This window comes from Hemibagrus wyckioides, linkage group LG21 (assembly GCF_019097595.1).
Source record: "Hemibagrus wyckioides isolate EC202008001 linkage group LG21, SWU_Hwy_1.0, whole genome shotgun sequence".
Taxonomy (NCBI): Eukaryota; Metazoa; Chordata; class Actinopteri; order Siluriformes; family Bagridae; genus Hemibagrus; species Hemibagrus wyckioides.
The window spans coordinates 10,461,513-10,478,685 of NC_080730.1; the positions used below are offsets into that span (position 1 = coordinate 10,461,513).

The following is a 17,173-nucleotide window of genomic DNA, read 5'->3' on the forward strand; positions in this document are numbered from 1 at the left end:
GGGTGTTCCCGGTCTGCAGCGGTCAGTATCTATCAAAATATCCTTTAAGTCCTGTAAGTTGTAAGGTGGGGGCCCACGGAGGCCCTTATAGGACTTAAAGGATCTGCTGCTAATATCTTGGTTCCAGATACCACAGCATAAACTTCAGGGATCTAGTGGAGTCCATGCCTTGATTGGTCAGGGCCGTTTTGTCAGCAAAAGGGGGACCAACACAATTGTAGGCAGGTGGTCATAATGTTATGCCTGATCAGTGTATTAGAGCTTGTTTAAATGATATCCCAAAAGATGTTGGAGATCCATGTTCTGTGTGGTCCTGAAAAGAACAATTCATGAGTCATGAAAAGAACATGGTCCGATATATGATGTGATGCAAGTTAAAAAAACAAAAACAAAAAAAACATGATGGAACATGCTATTATAGGAATATAACCCCTGAAGGGATGGTGTGAAACACTCCAACATGCAATGGTTTATTTTCCTGAGTGTTTTATTAATCTTGTACCACAGTTATTTGCATTTTACATTACATTTCTAATTTATTTATGAATGACATCACATTTTATAATCATTTATAGTTACATTTAAGTTAATGTAAGAAAACAGGCATCAATTACATAGTCATTATAAACAGATGTTCCCTCACCAGCCTTTCCTTTTTCACTGTAAAGGTATTGTCATGTTAGCCAGAAACGTCTTATAAGACGTTTATAACGTCTTATAAAACTTACTGTTGCTCAACACTCCTTACATAAATGTTAAATAAAATGCCTCCTAATAGAAAATGTCAGTAAATCACTTCATTTGTTTTATAAAATAACACATGATTAAAGTCATTATAAAACATACAATGCCCTTTGAATGAGATGTTACTGTTGAAATGATAATGTATTAAAACAAGGGCATTAACAATGAACTTAATATTAATATGATTAATATGAACCTGTGATTCGAATCACAGCCAGAACTACTGTGTCTGACCGATCAGATTAGACTATTCGACAACGTTATGGAATCGTGTAAAATGTGCTGTATAAAATGCTGCATTCACAAATAATTCACATTCTTCTGTAGACACAGTTACTCTGATTAAACACAGCTGATGTATTTTCATGAAGACTGAAGTACTTGTACCTAAAAAAAAAAAAAAAATAAATAAAAAAAATAAAAAATGCACACTTTCAGAAAGTGAGAAAACATGAAAAGCTGCTTATTATTACTGGGCTAAGTATTCAGAAGAGAAATGATTAGGTATCCCCATAGTGATTAGCTAACAGAAGTGGTTCACATATCCTGTTGAGTAAGCTCTGTATTGATGTAAAACATGTAAAGCTGTTACTGTAATGGTAAAATGTAAACGCCTACATTTTCCCCCTTTTTGCTGCCTAAACACATATTATTTCTGTTGATTATGTATATAATGCAGCATTGTGCAAGTCTTAGGCATCCTAATTTTATGATACCATAACATAACCACCCCCAAACATTAGTTTTCCAACCAAAATAAATGTTACAGAAAAAAACTCTGTATGGCACAATGTACACCATATCTATAACATGCGCACTATATTGGGACACTGAATTCAGGTAAATTGTCCAAAATGTCTTGGTATGCTGAAGCATTAAGATTTCCTTTTACTGGAACTAAGAGGTCAAGCCCGACCCCTAAAAAAACAATAACTTAATTCAATGATTTGGAGGGGTGTCCCAATACATTTGGCAATATAGCGTATATGCAGTTTCAAAAATAATTGACTTTTAAAACATCAGGCAGTTTAGACACATGCTAAACAATGTTTATGTCCTTGTTCTGCAAAGATAGCCGATGTTATATATATTTTAATTTGGCAGACACTTTAGGTGATTTGGAAGTCACAATGAAAGCCATTTAACAACAACTAAGAAGGATTTTGTTTAAAGGTCCAGCAAGTAGCAATAAGGTAGTACTGGGACCTGAATTCACAACTTTCCTGTCACTAGTACTGGACCATCATTTTTGAGTATGAACACATTTTTATTTCTAAGCAAATCCAGTCTGCTGCCACTGAATGAAATACCCGTTATAATGAAAATGATATCTTGCCACATCTTTGTGCATACATTTATGGAGAGTCTATAGGAACTATAGTTATGTACAAATCTGCAAATGAACAGACAAATATGAACAGTAATTGGCAAACGGAACAGAAAAAAACAATCCAAGAAGTGATTTCCCATTGTGGACAATCAACACAAAAATATATAAAGTGGTTATTGTTATGATGGTTTTAAACTCAAAACCTTAATCTCATCCAGCTTTGTGGCCTGTTCAGTGTATGATGCTAATACTGTAGACTAAATCGAGCATTTCAGACGGTCGTGGTGGAACCCCTAAATACTTGGAGCCATATAAAGTATGAAGTTTTCCTGAGTAAAGTTTCACTTCTTTGGATTTTCATCCAAATCCTCATTTTACTTTCACCCTGACTCGATGCCAAGCGTTGCTAAGAACACCTCTCAAGTTCCAAATAGGTGCCACAGACTCTGGTTGGGTATTATAACTACTGTCAACTGCTTTGCAAACAACCTCCAGCTCCTGAGCTCCTTCTGGTAATGGAATTGTTATTTCCCAAAGTTTCCAGGCCCAAGCTTGACCAGGTGGAGGAGAAGGTGCAGAAGTTTCTCCCTCCTTGCTATTCTGAAGTTTGGCCACATGCCATGTCTTCCCTCCATCCAATGAGACGTCCACCCTCACCACCTCCCTTCCTCCACCACTCCAAGAGTAACCTTTAACAGTGACATTCTCCATGTCTCTGTCTATTGAGGAACCATCTGTCAGATTTGTGATGGCTGACTGGACAGGAAGCTCCTGGATGGCAGGAGCTGATTTAAAGTCCACTGTGTCCCAATCAGTGCCTGGTGAAAAGCCTTTGTAGTCATTCTGCTGCCAGTGACTCTGACTTTCTTCTTCGCTAATGATTATCTTGCCGAGCCATTTGACGTTTCGGGCTCCAACAAATCCTGGAACAATGACACGGACGGGGAAGCCATGATCTGCTGGGAGATCCTCTCCATTCATTTCGTATGCCAACAGGACATCACCCTCTTCACTCATGGCCTTGTTTAAAGGGATTGATGCTCCATATGCTGTACCGGTCACATCCAAATCTAAACCTTCAAACTGCACATGCCGTGCTTTAGCTGCCAGCTCTGGACCAAAGCCGTAATGATAGAGGACATCTCTTAGATAAGCACCTGACCATGTAGCATTACTGATCGCAGCAATTTCCCAGTTTAGTCCTTTGACCTGCTTCACTTTGTTCATCTCAGAACGACGGTTCCCAGCACACTGGAGGGTTGCCATTACAGTATGTTTAGGAAAATGAGACTTAAGATCATCTAAGGTCAGAGACACTGTACCTCCAGGAAGGCCCTCAATTTTCAGCCTGTAAGTTTTAGGATCCACACGAGGAACGGGAAAATGGTTTCGCTTGAAAAAAATGGCAGAAGGGGTGATGTAACTATCAGTCAAGATGGCAGTTGGTGATTCAGCATTAAAGGGTTTTAAACTGTTCACTTTGAGAGCAGGATGACGAGGTGGGTCAGTAGAATAAGGATCTGCAGATTTAATGTCCTCCTTGCTATCATCTGCTTGGAGAACTCCAACTTGATACTCAGACAGAATTTCTAGAACATGCTCTTGTTCATGAACAGCATAAAGTGCCCAAAAGGGTTCTAAAGACTTGCCAGCAGCTAGAAGGATTTTGTCGCCGCCAGGGTGGATGGCCACGAAGTCAGTGATATCATAGACCCCACCTTTGTAAGTGACCCATATACCCTTTTCAATGGAGCAATGTTTTGTAACTTCTTCCCGGCTGTATACTGGTAGAGAGTTTGCCTGAGTCAGTGGAATCGTTGCTTGCTCAGCCTAGAGATTGAATTGAGAACAAAGGCAGAATGAAAAATGATTTGACAATATCGAGGCACTGCCTTGACAGTACACATGGCTCAGACGTTTCATTAGTTTTTAAAGAGTTTATTACAGTAGAGCATTGTAAAGCACAGGAAGTTTTTATATAATTCTTATATAATGCTACAAGGGCTCATGAAATGTCTCGCTCTGTGACCCATTAACATTGTAAAACAACATGCAGAGGAGGTGTTGCAAGATTTGGCAACAGCACGGTTCTGCTTTGACAGAAAAACATGCAGCTCACTGCATTTTATCTCGAGTGGAGCAGTATATCAAAGAGGTCATACTTAGTTTCTGTTCATTAAATGCAATGTTTCAGTGCTTAGTTAATATGCAGACACAAGAAAATATAGGATTTTTGCATTTTAGTCTTCTAAAGCCTTGATATCTTCATTTCGTTTGCTCATACAGAACACAAGAGAAAGATATTATTGCAAAATAATGTTTAAAGTCTCAGTCTAAAGTCAGAAAACATGAGCGTCTTACCACAGACAAAGGAGCTGTATAATTTCTGGACGTCCTTAGCCTACCTGCCATTTTCTTGTTTGCAAATCTCACTATTTGACCAGTTTAAGGGGATATCAAGATTAAATGCAATCTCAGAAAGCACTCTACAAAATGCTATCTGCTGCCAAAAGCAATTCAAGTACTGGTATCTGTTATGAACAGGATTTAGAGTTACAGTTACGGATGCTCTTATCAAGGCAAAGCAATAAAAATGACAGACTGTGAAATGCTTCATTCATGTGTTACGTAAACAAGTAGAACTTCATGCCAACAGCATTGGCGGGATGCCTTTGCCACGAAATCTGGTTCTTCCAGTTACTTATTTGTGTGAAGCAAACATTAGAATATACTTCAATCAGAAAACAAGTTATTGAAGAAAGACTACTTCAAGCATTTGACCCTGTTTAGATAAATGCCAAAATCAGTTTATATGCTGGAGAACCAGAAAACATAATACCTCCACCATTAAAACAAAAATCCCTATACACTCTGACTATACTGCTCTATTGACGGCAAGCAATCATATTACCATGTCAAGTGACTTATTAATAATTAGTATATATTTTACCAGGCCCACTTGTTTAGTGATGTGGTCAAAAGACAGATACTGATAACTGATACTAATAAATTATATACAGTATCGGCAGGTAAAACCAAAGGTTTCAATTCCATGTTGTTTTTAATTATTGTAACTATAGTTTGACTGTATAAAGCATTTTCCTGAGAACCGGACATGTTTTTCTCTCTTCGCAGTATTTTCTCTCAGAGAGAGAGACAGAGCTTTCTATATGTGCAGACAGACACCATATCTTCACAAGCATTACAGCTCAGACAAATGATCCGAGGGTGGACAAATGATGCATTCAAATCATACTCTCCAGTGTGTTTTGTTCGTTGCTAAGTTTTGGTTGCCTGGAAACCTAAATAACTAGGTTAAAACGTGGCAACTAATGCAAAGAAATAATTTATAGCCAAATAGTTGGCTAGTTAAATGTATTAATAAAGGTGTGTATTTCCTCTGGGTTCACTGGTTTCCCCCCACCTCTCAAAAACATGCTGATGGGCAGACTGGTTACGATAAATTGTGCCTAGGTGTTTAAAGTGTGTGCCTCACGATAGATATGCATACTGTTCAGGACATAACCCTGACCAGGATAGCATGCTTACTGAAGATGAATGAATTAATCTTTAACTGCAAGGTGACAATCCGCTATCATACAGACACAAGGAAGAGAGTCTATATTGTCTCTTACTATCTCAACACTAGGCTCACTATCTCAACACTAGGCTCACTATCTTATCTATCCAAATCACAAATGTAAAGAAAGTCTGCATGTATTCCACATGGATTTATGCTTTGCAACAGATTAAATTTTATTTGTTTTTCTTTCAATCACTCTACTTGTCAATCACTTTCTCTATTCTGTCTTCAATATTATGGAACAAAGAGCTCAACAATCGGCCAGTGTTCTCTCAGTTTCCCTGATCTACAGCTGACTGCTTCCGTTACAGGAGAGAAAATATTCATGCAATACTACAAGAGTTATTTAAGAGTGACTTATGAGTAATCCTTTAATGCCTGCGATTTTAGAGGCTGTGTTAATAAACTTGTAAGTGGGACATCAACAGTTGCATGCAAGAGTGCTGTATATTCTGTCAGACAGATCACTATCTGATAAGCAAGATTATCTTGTCATGTCAGTTGTTTCCTTAAAAAGGGTAGCAATCTCAGAATTGCTTCGCTGGACTTTGATATTTTTAAGTATAAGGTAAGACAAAGTTTAAGTAGTGAAATGATAAGTGTATTCCCTTGGTACGCAGTCAGTGCATCTGTTCTTACTGCATAGTGTTAACACAGGCCATGGGCATCATCTATGACTTTCATAGGAGATTCATAGTCACTAACATGGTTTTAGGAGTATTTTCTTTTTGTTGTTGGTACTACATGGCAATTTTTACTACCTTTGAGCTTCTATACATGTATTTCAATAAAGCATTAATTCTGCTTGTATGTCTGCTTTACCTTATTGTGATATTGTGCGAGTCCATAAGCTAGTACGGCTCCGGTTCCAGCGACCAGGCCGGTTACTGCATATCTGAACCTCAATCTTCTGGATCTGGAGTGGTGCTGATCTTGGCTACTGCTTCTCGAATGCAGAGCGAGAAATCCGGAGCGCACAGATACTGCAGGAATGGGGCTCTTCAGCTGCCTGCAGAAATACAATGAAGTGTGTGGCGTTTCGATAAAACAAAGAGCGTTCATGGAATGCTTTAAAGGATTTTGCATGAAATATAAGAATGTCGTACAAACCTGGGCAAGAAATAAATCGGTAAAGCTTTCTGGAATGCTAAGCAATCATAAACCGAAGTAACCAAGACATATTAATGAAAAATAAACCATGTGATTTCCTGTGTAAACATGCAATAACCCGAGACTGGATAATCTTAATGAAGGTAAAGAGGCCTTAGGCGTACCTTGGAGTAATGGGAAATGAAACAAGGGCAAAACGTTTGCAGTGTCTGAGGTGCTGCATTGTGCTGGGAAGCTAGAGGAAAAAAAAAAAAAAAAAAGAGAGAAGACAAAATGTTAAAATCTCAAGTCTCTATTTAACAGAATGAAATTAAACTTCTCTGTATTTAAACCACACACTGCAGACACATCAAGGCTTGGTGTACTGCATAGTCTGTACTACACAGTGCATGACATAATAGCAAAATGACTTACAAGTTTGTCCATTAGCATAGTTATACTGTACACATTTGTGCAGGGGAAAATACACACATCATTAATTATCACACACAGTTCTCATGTAACCAAATCAAAACCTTTATTCTCAGCATGGCTAAGAGATAGGAGATATCTTCCTCTCTTGTCAAGCTCAGAGGGATGGTGACGCTAAAGATTTGCAAGTTACTTTGCATTTATACGGTTATTAACTGTAGCCCTTCTGTTCCTATGCAAAACTGTAAAACCTGTCGGTGCCTCACAGTGATTAAATTCTTACGTAATGTGATGGTCGATCAGCTATTATTTTAATTCACAAATACACACAAATCTTTCTATGCATTTTCGGAGCTTTCAGTAGCCAATGAGTTAGTTTTTCAGTTAAAATTACACTGTTGGAGTATAGAGGGAAATCTGTAAATCTTTGAAAAATGTTACAAGACTTACATGTTACAGAAAATACCATCATTAAATCTAATTTACATGACTTTAATGATTTATTATTTTATACTACGTCCTAAGGTTGTGTATTTCCAATCATTTCTATCCAGTAAAACCCAGAAGATAAGAGGTTTCTAAAACACTTAAACCAGCATATCTGGTACCAACCATGCCATGGATACAGAGATCACACTTTTTCCTTTTTCTGATCTTTGCTGTGTACATTAACTGAAGCTCTTAACCCGCATCTGTATGATTTTTATTCCTTGTGCTGCAGCCATATGATTCGATATCTGCATGAATGGAGCAGGCGTTCCTATTAAAATGGACAGTGAGTGCATCACACATTAAATATCACAAACCTCATACTTTAAATTCTTCAGCTGGGTAAGGCAAGCCTCAAAATAAGAATGTGTGAGATACTTTGTGTAAGGAATAAAACACGATAAAGGATGCTGTTATGGGAAAATATTCATGACGGGAAAATGTTAGCTGGTTTGAAAATATTTTCACTCCAAACATGATTATTTTCCAATAGCAGCTCATCTCAGAGTGTTGTTTTCCTCAGTAATTTATTAACAGTTAATGTTGTTATTAAAGAATGAGATGCCACCCTTATTATCTGCTTAATGCTGTGGAACATATGCAAAACAAGAAAGAGATAGCAAGTTATTCCTTATAAAATAACAGCTATAAAGAGTCCTTCCTGCAACTTTTTTGGCGCAGTTCTTTAATTTGACTGCCCAATGTGAAAGTTACAGGTAAACATGTTGTTCTTGTTGTTCTTCTTCTTTGGCTACTCCATGTTTAGGGTCACTACAGTGGATCATCTGATCTGCATATTTGTTTTGGCACAGGTTTTACGCCAGATACCTGCAGTGAGAGCGTGGGATCCTGGCACTGGGACACACCGGGGAGTTACAGCTAAACTTGCAATAATATGATAATGTCCTGGATTGTTCTAAAACAATCAACAAATCAATCACTGTGATGCAAACAAATCAATCACTGTGAAGACTCAGTGGACTGAATACAAGCTGTCCAGGCAACGGCTGCCATCTGGAGAAGCAGTAAACAAGTATATAGAGTATATGGTATACAACATTCCTAAATACACACACACACACACACACACACACACACACAAATACATACATACATACATACATATATATATACACATATGTATGTGTATGTGTGTGTGTGTGTGTGTGTGTGTGTGTGTGTGTGTGTGTGTGTGTGTGTGTGTATATAAAACAAACTGTGTATATACACACAACTATGTTGCCAAAAGTTTTGGGACACCCCTGTAAATCATTGAATTCAGGTGTTGTTTTTCAGGGGTTGGGCTTGGCCTCTTAGGTCCAGTGAAAGGAACTCTTAATGCTTCAGCATACCAAGACATTTCAGACAATTTCATGCTCCTAACTTTGTGGGAATCACACAGACCGCGCCATGACCCTGTCTCTGGTTCACCACTGTTCCTTCCTTGGACCACTTTTGATAGATACTAACCACTGCATACAGGGAACACCACACAAGACCTGCCGTTTTGGAGACGTTCTTGTCTAGCCATCACAATTTGGTCCTTGAAAGTCACTGAGATCCTTATACTTGTCCATTTTTCTTGCTTGCAACACATCAACTTGGAGGACTGACTGTTCACTTGCTGCCATGCAATTTTTGTTCTTCAATCCCAAGCAGATGTTAAAGAGCAAAACATCTGTATGAAATTTTAACAGTTCGCCCAGGTCTGTTAAAGTCATAAAAATGTGATCACCACTTGTCTCGATGTAAGATTTTACCTGACTTTTTGGTTTTAAAGTCAGCCAGGAGTCGGTGGTCTTGAAAAGTTTAGTGTGTAGTATAGTCAATGCTTCAGCAGCAGTTTTATCAAGACGAAAAAAAAAAAATTCACACAAATTCTTTGCTCTTTAATATCTGCCATGGGGAGTAAAGAGCACAAGGTGCAAAATTCCTATACATATCCTTAGAAAAAAAAAATAAAAAAATCACCACATGCATCCACACTCTGGAAACAGACTGACTAGACTGTACGCATATACTACAATGTGGCAAGACCTGCAACTACGTTGATCGTGTGTGCTACATTGATTTTTGTTTAACATCTGTCATCACATCTGTCATGGTGACTGAGGATCAAAAATCGCCAGGCAGCAAGTGCAGTGTTGGGGAGTAACTAATTACAGTGAGGGAAAAAATTATTTGATCCCCTGCTGATTTTGTACGTTTCCCCACTGACAAAGAAATGATCAGTCTGTAATTTTAATGGTAGGTTTATCTGAACAGTGAGAGACAGAATAACAACAAAAAAAATCCAGAAAAACACATTTCAAAAAAGTTCTACATTGATTTGCATTTTATTGAGTGAAATAAGTATTTGACCCCTTTGCAAAACATGACTTAGTACTGGTGGAAAACCCTTGTTGGCAATCACAGACGTCAGACATTTCTTGTAGTTGGCCACCAGGTTTGCACACATCTCACATCTCAAGGAATTTGGGCCCACTCCTCTTTGCATCCACAACCCATTTTCAATGCCCTGGCTGAGGGAAGGAGGTTCTCACTCACTTTGATGCGGTGCAGTTGTCCTGTCCCCTTAGCAGAAAAACACCCCCAAAGCATAATGTTTCCACCTCCATATTTGACAGTGGGGATGGTCTTCTTGGATTTTGGTCACATTTGACCACAACACTTTCACCAAGTTCTCCTCTGAATCATTCAGATCTTCACTGGCAAACTTCAGACGAGCCTGTACATGTGCTTTCTTTAGCAGGGGGACCTTGCAGGCGCTACTGGATTTCAGTCTTTCACGGCGTAGTGTGTTACCAATTGTTTTCTTGGTGACTATGGTCCCAGCTGCCTTGAGATCCTTGACAAAATCCTCCAGTGTAATTCTGGGCTGATTCCTCGCCGTTCTCATGATCACTGAAACTCCATGAGGTGAGATCTTGCATGGAGCCCCAGACCAAGGAAGATTGACAGTCCTTTTGTGTTTCTTCCATTTGGGAATAATCGCAACAACTGTTGTCACCTTCTCACCAAGCTGCTTGGCGATGGTCTTGTAGCTCATTCCAGCCTTGTGTAGGTCTACCATCTTGTCCCTGACATCCATGGACAGCTCTTTGGTCTTGGCCATGATGGAGAGATTGGAATCTGATTGACTGCTTCCTTCTGTGGACAGGTGTCTTTCATACAGTTAACAAGCTGAGATTAAGAGCACTCCCCGAGAGTGCTCCTACTGTAATCTCAGCTCCTGATCTGTATAAAAGACACCTGGGAGCCAGAAACCTTTCTGATTGATAGGGGATCAAATACTTATTTCACTCATTAAAATGCAAATCAATGTAGAACTTTTCTGAAATGCGATTTTCTGGATTTTTTGTTGTTATTCTGCCTTTCACTGTTCAAATACACCTACCATTAAAATTACAGAATGATCATTTCTTTTTCAGTGGGCAAATGTACAAAATCAGCAGGGGATCAAATAATTTCCCTCACTGTACATGTAACGGCGTTACGTAACAATTACAAAATAAATGTAACAGTAACTCGTTACAGTAAAAAATAAAATATGTAATTAAAATTAGTTACTTATGAAAATGTTAAAGATTACAAATAGAGTTAGATCTGAATATTTTCTTTAAAAAAAAAAAACTAGAATATGTTGAATAAATATTAATTTGTTGTTAGAGTTTGTTAAAGCGGTGCTATTCTGATGATTTCGATTGATTCTCTAGTTTGAATTTGCGGCGCGTCTGCCAATTATGTTAATCCACATTGCCACTGAAAGCTTTAGGCTACTACACTGTCTGAGAGTTACCACCATGGCGAGTGATAAAAATGCATTTCAGTACTGGAAATTTAAAAATAATTTCATCCTAAAATCCAATAAGGGGCAAATATAAGAGTTCAGTGCAAAATTTGTTTGCCGGCTGTTAAAATGCTTTCGGCATCAAAGGCTTCAATGTTGAACCTGAGGAAGCATCTGCAGGTATGTAACCTAGCCTTTCTTTATTTTATAATATATTTAAAATGTAAAATTTTTGTCATTATTGTGAGTGTACAGAAATAAAAACAGACCCTTTAGTTTCGAATGATATATTACTCATTTCTGTATAATAAAAAGTGACGGAGTGGTCAGTTGATTTACTGTAACTGCTATGTGGAAAAAAATCCACTAAAACGCGCCTGCGCGTTCATCGAGCCCATTGTGTCCTCAAGACCTGTATTCAAAACATTCACAACAAATTAGCTAGTCTGCTAGCCATGGGTGTCGCTAGGCCATTTTAAACCCCGCCTAACATTCTGCGATTGTCCAAAAACTGTACACGAATAAGTGATCTCCTCAGTCCCCTATAAATTTCATATGAAAACGGCGGCTCTTCAGGTCCTCCCTGTCTTTCAGCACGTTCTTCAATCCGCAGACTGCGGCATCACAGAGTGAGGATCAGAGGACAAGTGTGTGTGTGTGTGTGATCAGGAAGACTCGTATTTGGCTTGTTCAGTACTCAAATGTTATACATATCTATGCAATACAGTGGAATGCTGCATTAAGTTTACCATCCTACCCTGTTAGTCAAACCTTTATTTTATTATTTATTTTTACTATTATACCCTCATTGGGGGCTGAGCCCCCCTTAAATGAAAATCCTAAAATCATCCCTGCTGCTAGCTACCTTTACCAGGCACACTTCTATTTATGAACCCTTTGACAGAAAATATATAGCTCACATTTTTCCTCCTTGAAAATGTGTTGGTAATGTCAGATCTAATATAACTTAGTTATTTTAGCACTGTAGCATACATTATGATGACTCTTTTCAGATTATGTTTTTTTTCCAAGGCATTGTTACTTGCCCATGTGTCCTGTCATAGCTATGCAAAGATTTGATTCCTAAAACAGTATTAAACCATTTTTGTTATGAAGTCTGGTTTTGTGGTGGCTGTGCTTAAAATTAAATTAATATAATCTTAATTCAAGTGATGAAAAGATTTAAAATTCTCACAGTAAACAGAGTTGAGTTCTACTGTAAGGTTAACCCTGCCTGGTATAAATGTTTGGAAATGATTTCGTTGAAAAAATATCCATTAGAAACTTAAAAGTAATCAAAAAGTAACCAATGTAATCAGTTACTTTACTTTTAAAGTCATTGACAAGTTACACTACTTATTACATTTTAAACAGAGAAACTTGTAATCTGTAACCTATCCAAAGTAACCTACCCAACACTGTTTACAAGAGACATCCATCCAGAGAGCATGGCTATCATCACCTTGTGCAAATTGTCACAATAGAACGATAAGTTATTAGAGTAATTTTGTACATTAATATAAACCTGTAATTTGCCTTTTGCTGGTATAGAAAATAAAGCCTTAAAAAATGTACTGACCCATCAGAATTGGAGGTGAACAGCCCTGAACAGTGTATCTTTTTGGGGACTACTAGAATCAATTTTTACTTTTTTGGCCCAGTTCTTTAATTTGACTGCCCAATGTGAAAGTTACAGGTAAACATGTTCTTCTTCTTCTTTGACTACTCCATGTTTAGGGTCACTACAGTGGATCATCTGATCTGCATATTTGTTTTGGCACAGGTTTTTACGCCAGATACCTGCAGTGAGAGCGTGGGATCCTGGCACTGGGTCACCAGGGAGTTACAGCTAAGCATGCAATAATATGATAATGTTCTGGATTGTTCTAAAACAATCAACAAATTAATCAATATGATGCGAAAATCAATCACTGTGATGCAAACAAATCAATCACTGTGAAGACTCAGTGGACTGAATACAAGCTGTCCAGGCAACGGCTGCCATCCGGAGAAGCAGTAAACAAGTATGTAGAGTATATGGTATACAACAATCCTAAATACACACACACTATATATATATATATGTGTGTGTGTGTGTGTGTGTGTGTGTGTGTGTGTGTGTATATATTTTATATATATATATATATATATATATATATATATATGTGTATATATATATAATGTATATATATATATATATGTATATATATATATATATATATATATTTATATATATAAAATGTGTGTGTGTGTGTATATATATATATTATATATATACACACTATATTGCCAAAAGTATTCGCTCACCTGCCTTGACTCGCATATGAACTTAAGTGACATCCCATTCCTAATCCATAGGGTTCAATATGACGTCGGTCCACCCTTTGCAGCTATAACAGCTTCAACTCTTCTGGGAAGGCTGTCCACAAGGTTTAGGAGTGTGTTTATGGGAATTTTTGACCATTCTTCCAGAAGCGCATTTGTGAGGTCACACACTGATGTTGGACGAGAAGACCTGGCTCTCAGTCTCCGCTCTAATTCATCCCAAAGGTGTTCTATCAGGTTGAGGTCAGGACTCTGTGCAGGCCAGTCAAGTTCATCCACACCAGACTCTGTCATCCATGTCTTTATGGACCTTGCTTTGTGCACTGGTGCACAGTCATGTTGGAAGAGGAAGGGGCCAGCTCCAAACTGTTCCCACAAAGTTGGGAGCATGGAATTGTCCAAAATGTCTTGGTATGCTGAAGCATTCAGAGTTCCTTTCACTAGAACTAAGGGGCCAAGCCCAGCTCCTGAAAAACAACCCCACACCATAATCCCCCCTACACCAAACTTTATACTTGGCACAATGCAGTCAGACAAGTACTGTTCTCCTGGCAACCGCAAACCCAGACTCGTCCATCAGATTTCCAGATGGAGAAGTGCGATTCGTCACTCCAGAGAACGCGTCTCCACTGCTCTAGAGTCCCATGGCGGCGTGCTTTACACCACTGCATCCGACGGTTTGCATTGCACTTGGTGATGTATGGCTTGGATGCAGCTGCTCGGCCATGGAAACCCATTCCATGAAGCTCTCTGCGCACTGTTCTTGAGCTAATCTGAAGGCCACATGAAGTTTGGAGGTCTGTAGCGATTGACTCTGCAGAAAGTTGGCGACCTCTTCGCACTATGCGCCTCAGCATCCGCTGACCCCGCTCCGTCAGTTTACGTGGCCTACCACTACGTGGCTGAGTTGCTGTCGTTCCCAAACACTTCCACGTTCTTATAATACAGCTGACAGTTGACTGTGGAATATTTAGGAGCGAGGAAATTTCACGACTGGATTTGTTGCACAGGTGGCATCCTATCACAGTTCCACGCTGGAATTCACTGAGCTCCTGAGAGCGACCCATTCTTTCACAAATGTTTGTAAAAACAGTCTGCATGCCAAAGTGCTTGATTTTATACACCTGTGGCCATGGAAGTGATTGGAACACCTGATTCTGATTATTTGGATGGGTGAGCGAATACTTTTGGCAATATAGTGTAATATATATATATATATATATATATATATATACACACACACACACACACACATACAGATGTGTATGTGCATTTCAACACACACAACTATATTGGGACACCCCTGTAAATCATTGAATTCAGGTGTTGTTTTTCAGGGGTTAACTCAATGCTTCAGCATACCAAGACATTTCAGATAATTTCATGCTCCTAACTTTGTGGGAATCACACAGACCGCGCCATGACCCTGTCTCTGGTTCACCACTGTTCCTTCCTTGGACCACTTTTGATAGATACTAACCACTGCATACAGGGAACACCACACAAGACCTGCCGTTTTGGAGACGTTCTTGTCTAGCCATCACAATTTGGTCCTTGAAAAAGTCACTGAGATCCTTATACTTGTCCATTTTTCTTGCTTGCAACACATCAACTTGGAGGACTGACTGTTCACTTGCTGCCATGCAATTTCTGTTCTTCAATCCCAAGCAGATGTTAAAGAGCAAAACATCTGTAGGAAATTTTAACAGTTTGCCCAGGTCTGTTAAAGTCATAAAAATGTGATCACTTGTCTCAGTGTAAGATTTGACCTGACTTTGTTTTTTGGGTTTTGAAGTCAGCCAGGAGTCGGTGGTCTTGAAAAGTTTAGTGTAGTATAGTCAATGCTTCAGCAGCAGTTTTATCAAGACGAAAAAAAATTCACACACATTCATTTTTGTTTAACATCTGTCATAACATCTGTCATGGTGACTGAGGATCAAAAATCGCCAGGCAGCAAGTGAACATCAAGTGCAACAAGTAAACAGTTACACACCCACACCCACACACACCACCCAGGCACACAGTGTGCTAGTACACCACCCAAGGACACTTAAAAAAAAATTCGTCTGAATGTCGTAATGCTACAATTTTTTTTAAAGCAATGAAATCCTGCACCCAAAGTCCAAATCAGCCAAAGCTGTCTGTCTGAGCAGAAAGCAGGACAAAGCTGAACTGAGCGCGTGCCAGGTTTTATTGGCTTGATAAAGAAAAATTTAAGTGCACACTCATCTTCCTTTTTTTAAACATCTCCTTTATCGTAGTCGCCAATATTTCATGACATATTTTCATTACTCATAGGGGGGAAAAAAGGGATTTAAACGAATAAACCGGTTTCACGTGCTAAACTACATGCACTAATGTACTGGATCGTATACGCTCACGTTTTACGCAGCATTACATTTAACAACTTAATATATAAATTCTCCTAAAGGACAAATTAATGCTATATATTCATAACTACATATAGGGTAAATATACTTAACAAACCTAGCTAACTAAGCTCGCCGTGTCCTTTTTAATTTACTACACATACTCTTTAGTACGCTAGTATGCAGTGTGGACGCGGTCAGAGACCTCAGTTTACTATGCAATACAGTACTGAAGGGATACAAAGCGACAGTCGCCTAAAGAAATCAGAGATAAATTGCTATGTTTCTAAAAAATAATAATGATAATAATAATTAAACAAGCAAAGCATAAAAAAATCTGTCACCGTTTAAGACTGGATCCAAGTTAAAATGTAGGGAAAGTGCACTCACTAACTCGCACTAAAATGACTGCCCCCATCTGCGCTAGAGCTAGCATAGTACTACTACTGCTCATAACCGGGCATTCATCGTTTTTCTTGAAGACGATGGAAGACGAACTTAAAATGAGAATGAATATGAGATCGAGTGTAATAAAAGAGAGAACACGCCAAAGAAAGCCACTTACTCGTGATGTAAGTGTCCCAAGCTGTTCAAAGCGTGCGCGCGCACGGCCGTTCTTCTTGATTTTTCTACTCAACACCGGAGCGCGAGGACCAGCAGCCGAACCTCCAATCAGCACCCACATCTGACGTCGTAGAGAAACCCTTTCTAGCTATGCCACGCCCCCCGCCAAGCAGCCGCCTTAGGATTGGCATTGACGTCGCTATAGTAACACGACGTGGCTTTTATTTTTTTTATTTTTAATTATTATTCCTGGAAATTCTATTAACATTCTTAACATTCATTCAGAGCCTCATAGATTGTTCAGAGGGTTATGAAAATTAGGCATTAGTTGTATTTTAGGCTAAGGTTGTTGTTTGTTTTTGTGAATAATAAAATTAATTATATATAATGAAATAATTAAATAAGCAAATGTATAGTTCATTACAAATACAAAAATAACAAATACCGAACTTATACAT

General features: G+C 38.6%; 1 protein-coding gene across 1 annotated transcript; it reads right to left on the bottom strand.

Annotated features, from left to right (window-relative positions):
* Window positions 1-1,642: 1,642 nt before the first annotated feature.
* On the bottom strand, window positions 1,643-16,854 carry suox (sulfite oxidase). The gene is made up of 4 exons (XM_058372988.1): window positions 16,717-16,854; window positions 6,932-7,002; window positions 6,480-6,666; window positions 1,643-3,904 (listed from the first exon to the last, which is right to left on the bottom strand). The coding sequence occupies exons 1-4, from the start codon at window positions 16,834-16,836 to the stop codon at window positions 2,444-2,446; spliced, it is 1,839 nt and encodes a 612-aa protein (XP_058228971.1). The 5' UTR covers window positions 16,837-16,854; the 3' UTR covers window positions 1,643-2,443.
* Between the last annotated feature and the right edge of the window lie 319 nt (window positions 16,855-17,173).

What these genes read in the sequence shown, in the direction of transcription:
- suox (XM_058372988.1), bottom strand. Translation starts at nt 16,836, where the DNA reads ATGTGGGTGCTGATTGGAGGTTCGGCTGCTGGTCCTCGCGCTCCGGTG. An exon ending in TCATTTCCCATTACTCCAAG is followed by an intron (nt 6,667 to 6,931) that starts GTACGCCTAAGG and finishes GTATTTCTGCAG; the next exon opens with GCAGCTGAAGAGCCCCATTC. An exon ending in TCGCACAATATCACAATAAG is followed by an intron (nt 3,905 to 6,479) that starts GTAAAGCAGACA and finishes TTCAATCTCTAG; the next exon opens with GCTGAGCAAGCAACGATTCC.